The sequence below is a fragment of the Argopecten irradians genome, chromosome 7 (genome assembly GCF_041381155.1).
Source record: "Argopecten irradians isolate NY chromosome 7, Ai_NY, whole genome shotgun sequence".
NCBI lineage: Eukaryota > Metazoa > Mollusca > Bivalvia > Pectinida > Pectinidae > Argopecten > Argopecten irradians.
Window position 1 is genome coordinate 20,290,002 of NC_091140.1, and position 20,539 is coordinate 20,310,540.

The 20,539-nt window shown below is 36.2% G+C and overlaps 1 protein-coding gene across 12 annotated transcripts in view; it reads right to left on the reverse strand.

Moving 5' to 3' along the window:
- Positions 1-20,539, reverse strand: part of LOC138327810 (protocadherin Fat 1-like) — a 133,276-nt gene that overhangs the window by 14,849 nt on the left and 97,888 nt on the right. For 10 of the 12 annotated variants that reach the window (XR_011209102.1, XR_011209101.1, XR_011209103.1 and 7 more), the window contains exons 8-24: positions 19,824-20,034; positions 18,576-18,851; positions 14,806-16,292; positions 14,195-14,372; positions 12,911-13,132; positions 10,857-10,877; positions 7,973-8,094; positions 6,814-7,633; positions 6,434-6,642; positions 6,174-6,309; positions 4,968-6,022; positions 3,933-4,095; positions 3,560-3,793; positions 2,639-3,240; positions 2,235-2,372; positions 1,832-1,975; positions 1,171-1,188 (exon numbers count right to left, since the gene is read on the reverse strand). Coding sequence is in view for 5 of the 12 variants with exons in the window: in XM_069274201.1 (XP_069130302.1) it covers positions 1,171-1,188; positions 1,832-1,975; positions 2,235-2,372; positions 2,639-3,240; positions 3,560-3,793; positions 3,933-4,095; positions 4,968-6,022; positions 6,174-6,309; positions 6,434-6,642; positions 6,814-7,633; positions 7,973-8,094; positions 10,857-10,877; positions 12,911-13,132; positions 14,195-14,372; positions 14,806-16,292; positions 18,576-18,851; positions 19,824-20,034 (6,036 nt within the window). In the remaining 7 variants the exon portion in view is untranslated. The remainder of the gene's footprint in view (positions 1-1,170; positions 1,189-1,831; positions 1,976-2,234; positions 2,373-2,638; positions 3,241-3,559; positions 3,794-3,932; positions 4,096-4,967; positions 6,023-6,173; positions 6,310-6,433; positions 6,643-6,813; positions 7,634-7,972; positions 8,095-10,856; positions 10,878-12,910; positions 13,133-14,194; positions 14,373-14,805; positions 16,293-18,575; positions 18,852-19,823; positions 20,035-20,539) is intronic. The other 2 variants (XM_069274200.1, XM_069274199.1) reach the window with 2 other exon arrangements.

Below are 20,539 nucleotides of genomic sequence, written 5' to 3' on the forward strand. Positions count from 1 at the left end.
GCTAACTTTTCTCATAAACATCCTTTTCATATAAAGAATATGAAACACATGAATATTTCTGTTAAGTGACTTCTTCAGCAAGCGTAATATAGTACACAAAAATATATCTGTTAGAAAGTACTGGTTCAATGAATAACAGAATATTATAACAGAGAAACATTGAAGTTTACATCATGGTGCATATGTATTATATCATAAAAACATTAACAAAGTGACAAAGAAGATGACAGCTGACAACACTTGACGGAATAAACAGAGAAACGAACATACAGACGTGTGGAAATAGAGACAAAAACAAGCAAGCAAATAAACTGAGGACAGAATAGTTGGCCATTGATGGCTCCCTGATATATTTGTGATACAGTGTTACGTTCTCATGATCTGCCTATATCGTCTATACACAACATATAATGTACAGGTGTTATAAGCTAGTAATCACGAAAATTAGTGAAAGCATGTTTCAGATGAATAAAACTTTAAAGTTTTAATATTTTAGGCATCAAAGGTATTTTGATGCAGGAATCTAGGAAACACAAGGATAAGGTTTTTTTGTTGTCAGTCCAAAGATTTTTCCGATATTTTTCTCACAAAAATATCATTTTGGTACATGAAATCTGATTTGACCAATGAAGAGCCTAGTTGAATTCCATGTAAAGGAAAGTTTTCCTTTCCATATATAGATACGCTCAATTTAAATACTAGGTATTGGTAATGATTTAATAGAATGAACTAATTACTATCATCAGTACAGAAACATAACTCTGATATAGTGTTCAATAAATGTAATATGAAAATGACCTTATTTGACATTTTAAAAGAACACATTTCCATTGCTACATTGGCATCCCAATGGACAATAGTTCGGTATTTCACCAATAGAATACATTTATGTGAAGATAATAAAGTTCAAATGTTAAAATACAACATATTCCCTATTTCTATATACGTAAGTGTAACAGTTTCTTAGCCAACAGTAAACAAATCTTTCAAAAATGCAAAAATTAATATTGACTGAAGCGCTCGAACATAGGACATGCCTTGCCCGAATAAAAAACAGGTAACAGAATACATGCTGTGAGACAGAGCTTAACAAATCGCAAATTATTCTTGAATAACAAAATTGAAACTGAATAATCTGGTAACTAAAATCACGATGCTTCTGTGACTTACGAGGCCTGGAGGTGGACGCTGTGTTGTTGACAAATACATTATATTTAAAATGTACGCTGTCGACAATCATCACTTAGGAAACATATAAATCATCCTAAACTACATTTTAATGTTAGTCTATGACAGTTTTTATTATTTCTTTAAATCATTCTCAAATTGTAATCAAATATTGATTAACAACTATTATTGAAAAAAAAAATATGGAATTTTTTATAGGGATCAGACTTTACCAGGAGTAAAATATTTATTATGCTTTTTTTTTCGTTACCAGGTGTACACATGCTCTTTCAAAGGTAGATTTTACTTATTTTAATAAGATATAATTTGTAAAGCTTTGTGAAAAACAACATGGATATGTTGTAAGCTGCGGAAAATCATGTGAAATCTGCCAGAAGCCCTTAATCCAAATGCTGAAGCTGTGACAGTTTGCCAAATAGTAATCCAAAATTGCAAGCTATTTCTTCTTTTAATCAAACATTCAAAAATTTCAAATAATTCTACAGGCGGTAAAAAAAAGACTATTTCTTTCAAACAACTACACAATTTTAATATCTTTTTCAGTTAAAAAGAGACAACAAATTCTTTGATGAACCTGAATTTTTATTTATCTTAAAGATCAATGGCCTCTTGTGTAATCTATAAATAGCTCAAAGTTGTTTACCTGTACAATAGCTGTATAGTTATCCTCAGAGAACCGCGGAGGACAGTCATTGGCGTCTACAATGTCCACTTGTACTGAGGCCTCAGCGGTCAAGCTGGGCTCTCCACCGTCCATAGCCTTCACCATCAGGACGATTCGGGACAGCTAAGATAAAAATTTCAAAGTTACAAATTTTAATCTAGTAAACTGGACCATCTAATTGAATCTATACTTTAAGCTTGTTTGATGTAGAAGAAGGATAACTACATTCTGAATGTCGGTAAAAGTTTTAAAATTAAAAGTATATATATAACAATAATTTTTTCAAAAGCTAATAATGAGTAGCATGGATAAAATTGCACTTGTATAAGTCTTTAGAAAACTATGTATTAAAATTATCTTGCTGTAATTTCAATTGTCTTACCGATTCCCTGTCCAGTGGTGTCTTGATTCGGATTGTGCCATCCTTCGGGTTGATTTCAAAGTTGTCCAGACGGTCACCATCAGAAATGGAGTAGGTCAGTACAGAGTTGGGTGGACTATCAGCATCACTAGCACTGACCTAAGGACACAAGATAATGTGGGCTCAATATCTGGTATTACAATGTGTGGAATCCAATTTTAGGAAATCAGAACACATAATTATTTGATTTGTATAGATATAACTTTTGGATCAAACAAAATGACGAAACTATTTGGAACAGCTTAGTATTTTAAACTGACATATTGAGAAATTTGAAATATACATTAGTTAAAAAAGAACTTTGAAGTCAATTTTCGAGAAAGGTATATGAATCTTTCCTGCAAAAAATTTGTAAGGTTAGTTACCCTAACGACAATGGAGGAAACCTTTTCCGACTCATTGACCCTGACACTGTAACTGGCCTGAGTGAAGGCGGGTGTGTTGTCGTTGACGTCAGTGACATTGATGGTGACGTAAGCTGTGCTACTGAGTGGTACCACTCCACGGTCCCGCGCCACAATTGTCAGGATATACTGATGTGTAATCTCGTAGTCGAGTTCACCTAGTACATAGAGCGATCCTGTGTCGGGATTGAGAGAAAACTTCTCCTGCCTATTACCAGCCACTATAGAATATGTCATTACTGCGTTCTGTCCAATATCTTTACTGGTAGCCTCTACCTGTGTCAACCAGGTTCCTGGTTTGACGTTTTCTTCTAGGGTTTCGCTGTAACTGTTGCGAACAAATTCTGGAGGGTTGTCATTCTCGTCCTGCAGAAGCACCCGTAGGACCGTCTCTGATGAGAGACTCGGGGTGCCCTGGTCACTCCCCTCTAACACCAGGCGATAAGATGGTATCATTTCTCGGTCAACTCTCTTTTTCAGCATCAGTATTCCTGTTTCTGAGTCTACAGCGAATGTACCATTAGCATCATCTGTGAGTCGGTACTTCACCTGACGATTTATACCTGTATACGGTATAGGAAAATGGTAATCTTAGGAAAATTTCACATAATGGAATTATGTTTTTCTACAATTTATTCTTATAAATGACATCTTTAATTCAGCAAATCACATTCTCTTGAACCATATTGCTTCCAATAAATTTAGTGTTATGATCAATTCATGCTTTTACAATACTTCCTTCATTGATAACTCAAGAGGACATTGTAAAAGGGCATGCTTATTTTCGGTGAAAATTTCTAATTTGAAAGGAAGAAGCTCTAAAATAAGAGTACCATCAAAATAGTAAGTTTACGGTTGAAGTATGATGAAGCAGTAACATACCCAAGTCAGCATCCTGTGCCCTGACCCTTATCAACAAAGTGTTGACTTCGGCCGACTCTGACAACAAGAAATCTGACGGAGCATCAACAAACTCTGGACGATTGTCATTAACGTCGCTAAGTTGTATGAAAACCTGAGTGTCACATGACCTTTGACCTCCATCCACAGCGCTGACCACAACATCATACTTGGAGACTTCTTCACGGTCAAGGCTATCCCTTATAGTCAGTATACCTAAAACATCAAATCTCTAAAGGTCAGAACATCAAAGAGATTTTAGTGTAGAGGCTGATGAGCACTATTTACTATTAAACAGTGAAATGCTTTGGCTTGATCAATTTGCCACCTGATGACTTTGTAAAGAAGTTATTACCTGTAGTTTCATCCACAGTGAATTTCTCTCTGTCCTCTTCGCGTTGGAGAAGATAGCGGACCTTGGCATTGGAAGTGGAGGCATCGTCAGCGTCGGTGGCATGGACGCGTGTGATGATATCAGATCGTAAAACGTCTTCAGATAACACAACCTCATGGTACGGCTGTAAAACACAAGAAAAAAATAATTTACTATAAAACTATATTACAGGTCACAACTCGTATACAATTTACTATAAAACAATATTACAGGTCACAACTCATATACAGTTTACTATAAAACAATATTACAGGTCACAACTCGTATACAGTTTACTATAAAACAATATTACAGATCACAACTTGTATACAATTTACTATAAAACAATATTACAGGTCACAACTCGTATACAGTTTACTATAAAACAATATTACAGGTCACAACTCGTATACAATTTACTATAAAACAATATTACAGGTCACAACTCGTATACAGTTTACTATAAAACAATATTACATCACAACTCGTATACAGTTTACTATAAAACAATATTACATCACAACTCGTATACAGTTTACTATAAAACAATATTACATCACAACTCGTATACAGTTTACTATAAAACAATATTACAGGTCACAACTCGTATACAGTTTACTATAAAACAATATTACAGATCACAACTCGTATACAGTTTACTATAAAACAATATTACAGGTCACAACTCGTATACAGTTTATCTATAAAACAATATTACATCACAACTCGTATACAGTTTACATAAAAATATTACAATCACACTCGTATACAGTTTACTATAACTCTAACACTTAATATATTATAGGTCACAACTTGTATACAGTTTTCTATAAAACAATATTATAGGTCACAACTCATATACAGTTTACTGAAGAGCAATGTCTAATTAGGTCACAACTCGTATACAGTTTACTGAAGAGCAATGTCTAATTAATTTATCAGTATTATTCAAATTGACAGCAATAATTCAAAAATACTGAAGTTATTCCAGAACATGGAGCACAAACATAAACTTACCTGTCCACAAACAGGACTGTTGTCATTGTCGTCGATGATTTCTATGGTAACAGTCGTCACAGAACTCAGGCCACCATCAGTGGCAGCAATCTGTAAGTTGTAGGTCGAGACCTTTTCACGGTCCAGTGGTCGACTGACACAGACCTCGCCTGTATGGTATACCTGGAATCGTCCATGTGGGTCCCCGTCGATGATGAAGTAACTGATTCGGGTGTTCAGTTCGCTGTCAGCATCAGATACATGTAGTGACCGTAGGACAGTTCCTGGCTCCGCTAGTTCGTTGACGGCCGTGTGGTAGTGTCTGCTTTGGAACACTGGAGGGTTGTCGTTATAGTCCTTCACGTCTATCAGGACCAAAGTCACGCTTGTCCTTGTGACAGAACCCTCTGTATCTTCTACAGTAACAGACAAGTTATAACTACTATTCACTTCACGGTCCACTGACGATAGAAGTGTTATCCAGGCAGTGTGCTGATCAATGTTAAACAATTGAGCAACATCTTCTTGGCCATCACTGAATCGATAGGTCAAGGTCTCAGGCTTGTCAAGGTCAAATGCCCTGACCTGTATGACCTTGACCCCAGGTTTGGAGTTTTCTACCAGACTGGCAGTGTATGGGTTGGACTCAAACTGTGGATCGTTATCATTGATGCCAGTGATCTGGAAGTAGACCTCAGTGTGGCTGACCAGAGGTGGGGAGGAATCTGTATATGCTAACATTGTCAATGTATACTGTGAAATGGCCTCAGCGTCAAGGTCACCGTTGAGATGGATGTTACCTGAATCGTCCACTGTGAAGAGTTGAGGATGGTTGGTCTCTGGATTACTGCCAGGTACGACCCTGTAGTGTACTGGCTGCTGGCTCTCAGCCGTTATGGTCCTGATGAAGTTGAACTTATCTGTGTTCTCTGGAGCCACGAATATGTACTTAGACTGAGGGAATCGTGGCGGCACCTCATCTGGTCCCATGATATAGATCTCTACCGGTACGTTGTTTTCTAGTGGGATCTCACCGAAGTCCACAGCACTGATAAAGAACTGCATCACAGAATGCACTGAAAAGACAGAGTGATAATTTATCACCAAAGGTCTTACACTATCACAATGGACTACACTGTCTATAATTTCATGTTTTGTAATTTTCATTGAGATATTCAGACAAAGTGATTGTATTTACTACTGAAGTATGATGCTATGGTAACTCACTTTTTGGTGTGAGATCGGCCTTGACCCTGACATCTCCAGTGTTAGGGTCGACAGACACATACTGAGCCACATTGTCATCATAGAGCTGGTAAACTATTCGGCCGTTATCACCAAGGTCACGGTCACGGGCAGTTACCTAGGAGATAATATACACATCTTATAACAAAGGACAAACTAGGAGCAAATGAAATCAATTAAAGAATACATTTCCTGCAATAAATATCTGAGGTCAAAGTGACTTAAGTTTGAGTATGACATACCTGTATGATTGTTGTGTTAATTGCAGCGTCATATGACTCGACAGCACGATAGTCCTGAGCAGTGAATGCTGGGATATTATCGTTTTTATCATCGATTGAGATCTCGACCATGGTAAAGCCCATTCTCCCTCCATTATCAATGGCTGCTACTGGCACCAGATATGTGTCTTCTACTTCTCGATCAAACATGTGCTCAGTATATATTTCTCCTAAAATACAAAAAAAAATTAAATAAGGCAAAGAATTTTTTTTCAAAGCAATTGTTAACATGAATTAACATTCTTTAAATTTCATTTATATATACTATATAAGTAATTCTTTAAAACCAAGGAAACAATTAAAACTTTTGATATATAATTATACCTATATGCCAGACTTACCCGTGTCTGCATCTATGCTGAAGAACTGCATCATATATTCACTGATGATTGTATAGGTAAGTAGGCCATTGTTGCCATGGTCACCATCGTTAGCCGACACAGTGGTGACGAGTGTGCCGGGTCCTAGATTTTCATACACCGAGGCGTGGTAGGGTTGTTCCTGAAACACTGGTGTGTGTTTGTTACCATCCTGTATGGTAATGCCGACCCTCGTAAAACTGGTAAACACGCCATCAGATACAGACACATTGATTGTGTAGGCATGATAGTAATCGTCACCATTACGACCCGTCAGAGTAACCAATCCCGTCTGAGCATTCATGTGGAATGTCTGGTCGTCGTTACCTCCAACTATGGCGTACATCAGGTTGCCTTGACTACTAATGTCAGGGTCAGAGGCTGTTACCCTGGTGACGATCTGACCAGTTGTCTGCACTGTGATGGAACAGTCGTATGATGGCTGGTCAAACTGGGGTGCATTGTCGTTAAAGTCCTCCACAATAACATGGACATAAACTGTACTACTGGATGCAGGCAGACCTCCGTCGGTTGCACGTACAACAAATGTGAAGTCTGTCTGTACTTCATGGTCCAGTGGCTGTATTAGAGTGACCAGTCCAGTTTGGCTGTCGATGGTGAAGAAGTCCGGATCAGTACTGCCCTCTGTCAGAGGCTCTATACTGTAGTAGACCAGTCCACTACTGCCAAGATCTTTATCATCAGCGTGAACCTTGACTACCGACATCCCTACACCCACCGCCTCAGACAGTAACGCGGTGTACTTATAGTTGGTAAACACCGGCACGTTGTCGTTTACATCCTGAAACATCACACAACGATAATAGCATCAGATTCTGGTCACAGTATTTTGAAGTCAATTAACTCTCTAGACGCATATACAACATTATAATTGATCACAGCCCTTTTAGTGAACCAAGATAAAAATAAGATTTCTTGTAATTTTTGGTAAAATGCTTTATTTTTAACTTTTTAATCATCACCTTTTCTTTTATCAAATAATTAATTTTTTTGTTGTTCTGGAAGAATTCAGAAATCAGTTCATAACTTCTGTTCTGTATTGCTCCAAAGGATGGTAACTATATAATTGACCATGATATTAATTAAGTTTGAATGCTAGTTTAAATTTTTCTCTACTTACTGTGACAATAACACGGATAGTAGCCGTAGCCGTGGCACTCGTCTTGACATCAGCAGCCTGGACAACCAACTCGTAACCCTTGGTAACTTCATAGTCGAGTGGACTGACCACAGCCACCACACCTGTAATTAAGGTACACAATGCTTACATATGGTTCTCTTACAGATACAAAGTGGCCTAAAGGTCTATTTCTACAACAGCCAAAATTATTTATTATTGTATTTGATCAATACTAACGAAGTGGAAATATAACTTTTCTATTTTAATAGACTAAATTTACTTCATATATCTGATAATGTGTTGAAGTGATTTAATGTCGCCATCATCACAGGCCTACAATCCTATCAATAGTAGAAAACTTTGTTTATCTGAATCCTTCTCATCATTATTTCACTTTTCCTATATCTTGTCAGAAGATTATATAATGCTGAAACATCTGATTAATTTCATTAAAAAACATTTACCTTCAATTTCTAAAAATTTTTTTTATCAGGCTCTGAAGTAAAATTTTCAGTAGGAGTTATTCCCCTTTCACTATTGCCTGACCACACACCAGCGCAGATATAGGATGATGGCTGAGCGGTAGTATATCATGGTTACTTGGTATGCACAGCGAGATAATTGGTATGCAATAGGACTAGGATTTGTATAAGGAGGAACCCCACAAGGATTACCTCAAGGTCATAACACTAATTACCTCGGGCAGGATAAATAATGCTACATGTCAAGTGCATATATTTTTGTAATACCTGTCAGCCAAGACTATGTGTCTTTACCCAATTACTGAGGTACTAGCATGATTTCCTTTCCGTCGCAGTTATGAGAAAATTACATGCATGCAACTAGCAAAAAAAACTCAGCAAGATACTAATTAGAGTGTGGCATACAGCAGCAACGACATGCAGTAACGAATCCCATGAGTTCTATATATAAAGGTCTGTTTCGTCCATTTTTTTTTTTTTTTAAATATGTGATAAATAGCAGTGCTCTCAAGGAAGAAGCTATGACAGTGTAATAAGGTGAATGTTCTCTGTATCAATCCCTAACAATGATAAAATCCCCATAAATCTCTGTCTCACACACGTTAATCATATCCCTAGAAAGCTATACTTAATGTTTGACAAATTACTCAACCAAGTTGTTTTTAACTTCTTCACAAAATCAATGAATATTCTATCACTTTGATACAACAGTGTTGTATATCATAAAGTCAGAAATATAAAAACCTTTATCCTTCATTGACAGAATCTATAAATGAAGCATTTCTCTTTGATTTTAACTTTGACATTCCTTCATGATGATCTAGTGTATAATTTCTCACAATCACATAATATAACCATCACTATACTATCTTTGATGCATTACAAACTTTACAGTAAATCTACAGTACCAAAATCTGTAAACCGGTGCAGACAATGGGTTAAATAACAAACAATTGTTAAATAACATTTACAGAAACTTGTTAATAAACAAACCAACATATAATTATCTATTTTGTTTACAGTTCACTAGGAATAACTAAAAGATCTCAGTACCTTACATATAGGTATGTTCATTCCATTAAGTATTTTAATTACTGACATTAACATTGGTTTGAATTGCTGTAACAAATTAAGTCATGCATTTTATATGAAGACATTAGACAGAAATTGACTTGCTATCCATTAATATTCAATGCACTTAATTAATTTTTGAATTTATCAAAGCACAATTACACTTTTGTATTTTATTTTGTTTTCCCCAAATTTTCTCTCATGGGATTGATTGAGGCTGGCAAGCTAGAGCTAGTCCAGTAGAACAAGCTAAGATAGTATGATGCTCGTCTAAATTCAGAGCGGTTTCAAAAATAGAAAATACAATTGTCTAAATTAAGAAATAATTAAATTTCAAATATGAGAGAGCTAACATTTGTTGCACTCTCCAGTGAGAGTTGTATATCATAGTTTTGTTGTCTTCCGCTTGATTATTTTTACACCACAAAAACTTAATTAAATCATTTTCTCTAATTGATTCTGCTTTAATCTTCAAGACTTAAGAAATTCATTCAAATGTCAACTTTGAAGTGAACTTTCTTCACAACCAATTAGAACTTGATGGACATGGCCTTGACCTTGCACTATAATACTATGGCCTTGACCTATATTGCACTTTTCATTCAAGGATTTTCAACACCCTATTACAGTCTTTCAATAAACTTATTACTAGTGTTTGTGCAAAATCGAAATATCAGATACCAAATACAATCCTCAAAAGTTTTGGAAACAGATTAGGTGTTGACAAGTTTTATTTGGATAGTGCAAATTTTATGTAACATAGTCATAGTTTTAATTTTCCTTAGCAAAAATCAGATCATGACATGAATATAAAGTAAAGTTTCATGTTAAAGCAGTTGCTATAAAAAAATACATGAATAATGAAATGCAAGAGAATAAAAGGGATGTGAGGGAAGGGCCATATACTACTAAGGGAGAAGGGTGGATTGGGTTATCAAAAGGATTTAGGGTTTGGTTTTAGCCATGGATAGACAAAAGAAATAAAAACAATAAGATAATTTCAAAACTCAATTTATAACTTTATAAAACTTCAAAAGAATTGGCGTATTTTATGCTTTGTTTGCATTTTAAGATCTTCAAAAAGATGAAAGAATACAACTTCTTTCAACTTAATCTTAAAAGATAATTTATGTAACAACTGCAAAATGCAAAAACAAAGAAAAAACATAAAAGGAACAAAAAAAACCTTGGTTAAAAGTGCAAGGAAAAAATGCACAAATCGAACATATCACAAACAGAATGCAATGCTTGTAGTCATGACACCAGGCAAGAGGCAAGCGTTCAAAATTGGCGTCATGTGTAGATATTGTTACGGAGGGCGAGATACTCACACGGGCCGAGTGCGTCCGTGCCTTTGTAGACACACACATAAGGCATAGAGTAGGGACAGAATGGTGATGTTGGTGGTGGTATCAGAGGTACACAACAAAGTCAAAGGAAAAAAAATACATTGAATTAGCAAAAAATATATCCACAACCAGCAAATACTGTGAATTATACTTCTGTATAACTAATCATCTTAAAATAAAGGACATATATGTATACATAGAGATATATTTATGTGAATAAAAGCACACTTTTTAGTTGGAAAAATCAGTGATTAATTTGAAATGAAGATTACAGTACATGACTGAAAATATTGTTGTATTGGTTGTTAAAGAAATATCATGGTTGGCTAAATTATAAATAGTGACATTAGGACACCCATTTTTTTAACATGGGGAAAATGCTTTTGAATAATACAGCCATGACTCATAAAACTAGCTAATCTTTAAACAAGCATCAAACCAATTAATCCTGAGCAAGAACTTAACACACAAAATGTTCAATACTTTTGAAAATGTGAATTCCATGCCCGCCAAAAAAATATTCAGCAAAAAATTCCAAAAACCAAATTTCACAAACACATAAGAAAATTATCACTTTTAATATCCATGACGCAACACCCTGAGCGATGACACATGTAAAACTTTTTGTTAAAACATAACACTCATGTTTAATTTAAATTGTCCACAAGTCGCTCGAGTTAATGAGTTTATGGTGAAAGCTTGCTGTCCAATTACACAGACAATTAGTATAGCCAAGATGGATCGCCAAGGTTGAGTCAATCAACCCCGCAATAGCGTCATACAGACAACGGCAGCCATGAAAAGTTGGACGCTTAATTGAGACTGACGGGCCATTTTTATTCTTTTACATGTTATTATAAAGTGGAATTTAGTTCTAATGCTGTGGAAATCTTAAATTTTATTATTATCTCTACTACTTACATTCACATGAAAGGGAATTATTTAGATAAGAACAAGTAAAAATAGAACAGTGCAAAAAATGAAAATAATCAGGTAATATGCATATAGAAGTATATATTCAGATACCAGGACCATACTATTACGAAGTGTAAGAAAAACAAAATGTACAAGAAATAAAAGAAAGAAAGTAAATATTTAACCAAAGCCAAAAAATCTTATTCATACAAAGAAACTCTAAAATGAAATATAATTTATGATCAAACAATTTCTTTTTTTGATATACAGTAAACAATCTTGGTTCACCATAAATGAAATACCCAACATGCTGGAAGTATATTCATAGAAAAGACAATATAGTTGACCCATGAAATATATAAATAGCTGTGTAGAAATAGGGGAAAGGGGTCAAGGTCAAAGGTCAAGGTTCCCTACACCATGGGAGTAATGAGGTCGAGGGGTCAAGGTCATAGACTATGTTTCACCACACAACACTGCAGCTAAGCACAAATCAATGATGACACAATGATATGATACTGGTAACTCTCATCTCTAAAGTATATACAATTATCATAATTACTGCTTAAATGTTATCAGTTCTGTATATATATATTAATATATGTTATATCCTGAACTCTAAGAAATTATGCATGAATAATAATTAGAATAATTGACCTACAGAAGGCCATTTGTCCAATCCAATGATATGTTGATGACAGGTTCCAGTATAATGAATTTCTAAGTAGCTGTGACGGGATTTAGCGCTGATTCATGAAGAGCATGATGGACAATCCCAAAATAAGTAATGAATTATTCACTGCAAAAATACTGCACATTCATCCTATATATATATTATATATTTCTATATTGGTTTCAATTGCTTCCTAAGAACAAAAAGTTTAACTTCTGATACACTTAAGTCACATTACAAAAGTAACCAAATCAGCTTATAATATCAATGATTGGTAATAATCCTTCATACTAATATATATAGCCGAGATATATTTCCTTCACTTAGAAAAATGAAGAAATAAAATTACCAGGTAGATAAAATTCTAATCTATCCACCTTGCTACTTAAAAATTGAAAATCTGAAAAAAGACAAAAAGAACACCACAACAGCTAACAGCGCCACCTACCTATGTTGAAATCCACATCAAAATCTTTATAGGTGTCGCCACTGATGATGGTATAGATGAGTTTGTGGCCGTTGGGGCTGACCGCTCGGACACTGATTACAGGTGTTTGGAGCTGGACATCCTCTCGGACAGTCGTTGTATAAAACTGTTGCTCAAATCTCGGATGTGCATCGCTTATCACGGAGATGGTCACATTGACATCGACAGATCGGGGAGGAACACCTAAACAGAGAAATAATGATAACAATGTAACATCACATTTAAGCAATACTTAAAAGTATCAAGAGCCTTAGGTACCACCTCTATAAAACGACAACCTGCTTTATAAGACTACTTTAGGGACCACTTCTATATAACGACAACCTGCTTTATAAGACTACTTTAGGGACCATCTCTATATAACGACAACCTGCTTTATAAGACCACTTAGGGACCACCTCTATATAATGACAACCTGCTCTATAAGACCACTTAGGGACCACCTCTATATAACGACAACATGCTTTATAAGACCACTTAAGTACCACCTCTATAAAACGACAACATGCTTTATAAGACCACTTAGGGACAACCTCTATAAAACGACAACCTGCTTTATAAGACCACTTAGGGATGATCTCTATATAACGACAACCTGATTTATAAGACCACTTAGGGACCACCTCTATATAACGACATCCTGCTTTATAAGAACACTTAGGGACCACCTCTATAAAACGACAACCTGCTTTATAAGACCACTTAGGGATGATCTCTATATAATGACAACCTGATTTATAAGACCACTTAGGGACCACCTCTATATAATGACAACTTGCTTTATAAGACCAACAGGGTCCTGTATGACCAATTTCAAAATGATTTTTGTCTAAAAATACATTTTGTCCTTAGTCTCTTGGGTGAACTCTATGAACAGGTTTGACTCTACATGTAACATACTTAATGTCTAGAATGGTCTGTCTCCTTATCATACTGCACTAAATTGTATCCTCCACAATAAAATTGTGACAAAAAAGTGTCATTTGAAATTATAATACGATATAAATTTAGAGAGATAAATGTTGATATCAGCACTTGCTACATGTGAGATCAATTTGAAGTATTTGAAGGCCTTTAATTGTTATGAAAATACCAGCTTTCAAGTAGCATAATAAGATGAAACACATTCAGAAGAGATTGATGTTAGTTTCACCAAAACAAACACAGCAAGGTTTACATAATATCAAGAGTTAAGAAAAATCTCTTTAATTTTATATTTTTCTTTTTGGTACATTATCACTCTACCTTCATCACTGGCCCTGATGGTCAGTACAAAGTCCTTATTCTGGTCAGCCTGGTCAAGAAGGTTGGTCAGAGTGATTCGTCCATCATTGGTTCCAATGTCAAACTTGTCCTCGTATCCGTTGACAACAGAGAACCTGACCAATCCATTGCTATTACTGTCTCGATCTATGGCTGTAACCTAGGTAACGATACAGAGGTACAATTAGTTTGAAATAAGTGCATTGTGAGGCGATTAAATATCACAGTTTTACTCTAATGAAGTGTTTTGTTATTCATGAAACTCTATTTTGAAAGACGAAAATTATTCACTTTACATGATATTCTGAAGATTAGACTTTGTATTCTATGACTTATTGATGACGCGTCAGCCATATTGGTTTCTGACCTTGACCTACCTGTCTGACTAGTTCCCCGGTCTGACCTTGACCTACCTGTCTGACTAGTTCCCCGGTCTGACCTTGACCTACCTGTCTGACTAGTTCCCCGGTCTGACCTTGACCTACCTGTCTGACTAGTTCCCCAGTCTGACCTTGACCTCCCTGTCTGACTAGTTCCCCAGTCTGACCTTGACCTCCCTGTCTGACTAGTTCCCCGGTCTGACCTTGACCTACCTGTCTGACTAGTTCCCCGGTCTGAAGACCTAGTGCTACCACAGTATCATACGGCTGGTTCACAAACTGTGGATCGTTGTCATTTTCGTCAAGAATGTTGACTTCAACAAGAACATGAGCGACTTGTCCAGTCTCTCCTCGTACTGATACCACCAAGGTGTACATTGTGTTTTCTTCTCGATCAAAGCTGCTCTCCTGGGTCTGAAGAACACCCGATGTCTGAATGACACTGAACAAGTCTTGGTGGTTCAACAATGTGAACACTAGGTGCTGGTTCATAGGCTCCAGTACCTGGATCACAGTGAGGGTCTGAGGGCCTGGGGTGTTCTCGGTGATATTGACAGAGTATACAGGTTTACTGAACACGAACACACCCTCTTCTGGAGCCGTGATAGATATCGTCATCGTGGTAGCCGATTTAAACAATCCGTCCGTAACTTCTACACCCAATTCATAACTATCCTGTAGGTCAGCCTTGTTTTTGACAAAGATCTGTCCAGTCTGGGGATTAATTTTGAACTTTTTGTCATCATTTCCATGTACAATGCTGTAAATTAAAGTGCCAGCATTGACAGAATCAATATCTGTTGCGTTCAGTTTTATGACTTGGACATTTTCGGTTGTTGGTAGTAAGATGTCGGCGTGATATGACAATTGTGTGAAGTATGGCGGATTGTCATTCATGTCGAGGATATGGATGACAACCTTGGCCGGTTCCACAGCCTGTAACTGAGGATAGCCCTTGTCCCATACATACACGTAAAATTCAATCTTGTCGAACTCTTCGTGATCCAGGGCAGCCATGGTTTTAATCGCTCCAGTGGCCGAATCAACAGAGAAATACTTGCTTCCTTTAGGATCAGTTATTTTGTAGGTCACATGTGCATTTTTATATGAATCAAGGTCAGTCGCATGTACGACAAGTGGTTCCAATTTCATGCTCAGGATCACGCTGCCAACGGGTGCGCTCTCGCTTATCTTGCCTTCACACATGGTCTCATCGAACACAGGTGGATTATCATTCAGGTCAAGGACCAGGATGACGACACGAACTGTTGATGTTGCGCCGACAATGTTGGTCGCTGACACAGTAAGGTTGTAATGGTCACTCGTCTCATAATCCACATCATCCTTGGTGTATATGATACCTGAGTTCGGGTTGATACTGAATACTTCCTCTTCATTTCCGCTGACGATTTCAAACAACATCGACGACTGACATACAGCCTCCACAGGAACCACATGAGTCCCCCGAGGACAATTTTCTCGGACCTCTGCCATAAACATGGGGGAGACGAATTTCGGGGCAGCGTTGTTAGATATAGTGACAAGTATGTTTACAGAGACTGTACTACTGAGAGGCGGGGTCCCGTGGTCTGTCGCTGTCACAGTCAACTGGTAGGATGACATCTCGTCTCTGTTAAGCTCCTGACCGACAGTGATTATTCCTAAAGTTTCATCAATGTCAAACATCCATCCGATGTTCCCTGAAATTAAAATTTTTTCATTTGTAAATTTTTATTGTTTATTTGCCAAAATTTTTCTAAAACTAATCAGGAAATGAACATCCATCATAAACGTCTCCTAACTCACAAACTTAACTCATAGGTTCAATTTTAGAGCCACAGATTAAATAGCACATTTTTTCAATCTTAATTTAATGTCATTGCATTGTAAATTCCTTTCTAAAATTCTTTATTTTATAAGGTGATTATACTATAAAATTCTTGTCAGAGATGCAGGGTCCTAATAATTATGTTTCAGACTAAATAATTAATTTTCATAGACTCTGATCTCTGAACCGAGTAGAAACAATTTCTCCTGCTAAGCTATATTCAATCAAGGTTCAATAGGTTTCAAGAAATTACACTTGCCCTTCCCATAAAAAACATTCAGCCACAGAAAAAGGTGTCCATTTAAAAGGTCAAACACAGGGTCATTATGTACTTTTCAAGACAAACATGAAACTAACACTACCGTAATTTGAAACTATTTAATTAATATTAACAATGCAAAACGATGACTGGTGTGAACGTCCCTTGTGCTACCGTGTGGTAATTATACTTGTGTTCTCCCCAGAATCAACCTGCTGACATAATAATTAAGAGGATAGATCAAAGTCTGTAACATTAGGGTCGGCCTTCCCAATTACGGGGCTGGAGGTGCTAATACTGGGGATGGTTGGGATAGTTTCTCAGTACCATGGCCAAGTCACCCGGCTTTGATGCAAAATTATTACAGGCCAGATCGTGTTATACACACAAGGCAATTACTGGGGATATTAACCTATTGTTACGGAGAACAATGAGTAACCAATGAGTAACGTTTACCTCATTTAAAACAATGGAACCGTCAGAAATGTTCTGTTTTAATGAAAATTCATCATGGAGAAAGTCCAAAATTTTCAATGAATTTAGCATAATGGGAAACTTTTATCAAATCTGTGAACGAAATGAATGCTTTAGTATAATTATCATAAATATAATTTGTCTTATGAATTTTTAGTGTATTGTATTATGAATGCAAAGACCTTGTGAACTAAACGTAGGTAATTGGAATAATGGGAAAACGTTATATAATCAGTGTAATGAGCTTACACAATTGGAAGGTATTTTTAGTTATGTAGGCATCATACAACAGACTTAGCATATTTAGCTTTAAAGCTGTCTCAGCCATGGGTGACTTGGTTAAATCTATAATGTGATTCCTGCACTCAATGAATGTTCTGTATTGAAAGTGTCATTAAGACAAACATTTCTGATAAAACTTCTCTGTTCCAGTAAAAGTACATTGTACATAGCGTTATCTAGAATCTAGAGAAACCCGTACTATTATATATAACCCCGGACAAATTCTGTGTATAATATGTCAATACTATAAAGTACTACAAACACGTTACAATGTCCACTTGATTTCGAGTATCAACAAAAATCCACTTATTTCCGAACACCAGTATATGCTTACTGATTTCAATACAAAAGACGCCAATTAATCCCTATACTCAATATAAAAACAAACTGAATTTCAACTGTAGATGACCTTTAACCTTGTCTGTCCCCTTGAAAGCCTCTTGAGTTGAACTCTTCAATGTTTACGGGGGACACAATGTCCACTGAGCCCCATACCAGGAAGGAAAATGACTCCAAGTATGTCACAGTTATCTGTTCTGGCAACGGCAGCAGTGCTCAGAAAGAATTTCTGATTGGTAACACAGCTCCTTCACATTTAATTGACCAATAAGAAATTAGCAGGAGAGAATTGGGTTTATCGGAGTTCTAAGCCTTTATCTCAAACCTAACACTTATAACACACTTGAGAGACTAGTTGTTCACGCTCCAATCTACTTGTTAGTCATTCTGACCACTTACTCCCAGTGAAGTAATTCATTTATTACCCTAATCTCAGCAATATATAAGAAAATACATAAATATCCTTTTTGAAATGTAAAATACATAAACATCTGACAGTATGACTTTTTATTGCCGAGACTTCAGTGGGACTTTTTATCATTTGTATATAAAGTCCTTGGACATTCTATTTAAGATTTTGTTTACATATTGGTTCTTATCAAAGGTCAAGGTCAACTTTGTAGGGCATGCTGACCCAACTCTTGTGATGGCATAAGTGAGTCAGTGAAATTCAGATAATAATTTTGTCATGTTTCCTGCAAAAAAATCCTGGTACTAAGATCCACCAGATTAACTCTTTGATTTGTTTTTTGAGAGAAAACTGTGGTGTGAAACCTTTATAATCAACAGTTGTCCCCTTACCTGATGTGATGGAGAACGACAACTCTGCGTTTTGACCTTTATCCTTGTCGATTGCCATGACTTCAACAACAGAGGTACCAATGGCTGCCGTCTCAAACACGCGGCCCTCGACGACCTCCTCGAGAAATTCTGGGGCAAAGTCGTTATGGTCCAAAACATGGATAGTTACATAGGTGTAGTTTCGGTGGGATCGTTTTCCTTGGTCGCGTACCATCACCGTCAATTGGTGATCCGACTGTACTTCACGATCAAGTTCCTGGTTCACTCGGATTTCACCTAAAATGTTCATAAAATTACATTTGAAATCATAAAGTTATGAAACTATCTTTCTTTATGAGGCCTGCAGCAACAATGAATTACATGCAAGGAAAATTAAATCAAATATTGGATTCTAGATATTAATACTAAATGCAGCATCATATTTTGAGAAAACAATATTTAAAATTTTCTTTAATGATTTTTAGAAAATGAAAATGTTTCTTGTTCTCTTTCTTGATTAGAATTTCAGTATAAGACATAACCCTACTGTTAACAGAATCTTTGCCAATATGATGTAGATTATTATAATTTTTTTAATAGTGATAGCTATGGCGACAAAACACGCTGCATATCTTGGTTGGTTTGACATGTAACGACATTACGTAGAGCAAAACTGTTGGTAATCAATAGAATGATGCCATTTCCTCCTCACTATACACCCTAATTACTAGTCATAAAAGGATTTACAGCTTCTATTAAAACAGATTGTATGCTTTCAGCTCTATTTGTGGCTTATTTCCTCGAAAAATGTCTAACACTCAAAGAAATATGAAACTAAGACATCATTTCCATGGTGATTATGACACAAGTGGCGTATCAAATGATTACATGGCTTGCTTTCATAACCTTAATGTTACACAAGACTACAGGAAGCTCTTCAATGCCAATTTCTTTCAAATCATCAGCATGATACACTCAAACCTGCCTATGATGACCTCCCAAGGGTAAAGTAAAAAGGTGTTTATAGCTGAGTAGTCTATATATACACACAGATCAAATTGCATTGAAACTGGTCATTTGGGACCCCTAGATAAAGGGCTTATAAACAGGTGCTCTATTTGTAAAGGTGGCTGTTGATGCATGTTTTACTGTAGAAATTTGAGCATTATTTTATCATAATTTTATGACTTGGTGAAAATTTTGTTCATCATGTTTCTTAGGGAACGAGCCTTTTAGAGCTTAATGTTTTTGTTTTCTTTCCAAACTAACCTGTTTCTGAGTTTATTTCAAATTTGTTTTCCGTGATGCTGTTGCCTGTAGCCAGTATGGTATAGAAGAGGCGACTATTTTTGTCCCGGTCAGTGGCTGAAATCTTTAGAACTGTGGTCCCAATGGCAGCATTCTCGGACACATTGGCGCTGAACTCAGACTGTGTGAACATTGGTGTGTTGTCGTTACTATCAAGGACTCGCAGGACAACCTGAGGAAATAGCAGAGAAGATACATATATAAACTTAGTTAATATACATCTAAATTATACCATGTCATTGTTCTTGGTGACTTCATTGTTTTCACATTAAGACCTGTACAATTGTTGGATCTGAAATCTAAGTTCAGGGTAGAATCAGAAAACATTAATCTTATAATAAAGAAGATTACCAGGAAACTATCAGACAGTGCGTCGTTCTTATTTGTACAATTGAAAAAACACTTTTTTACTTTATTTATATAAACCCATTTAAATCTCAAAGAGAAACTGTATTTTCCTTAAAAAACTACAGAAATTCTGACAAATTGATAAAGTTATTTTCATATTCATCAAATTTTTTTTGACGTTTTGTCTTATCATCACATTAGATAAAAATTTCACCTTTACTTGTAGTTTACTTTGAACAAAAACATGACAGAGAGAAGTTAATAGGTGCCCTCATACCCCAATGATAAAAAAACCTTTAACAGGTGTACCGCAGTAATTAGCAGTACAG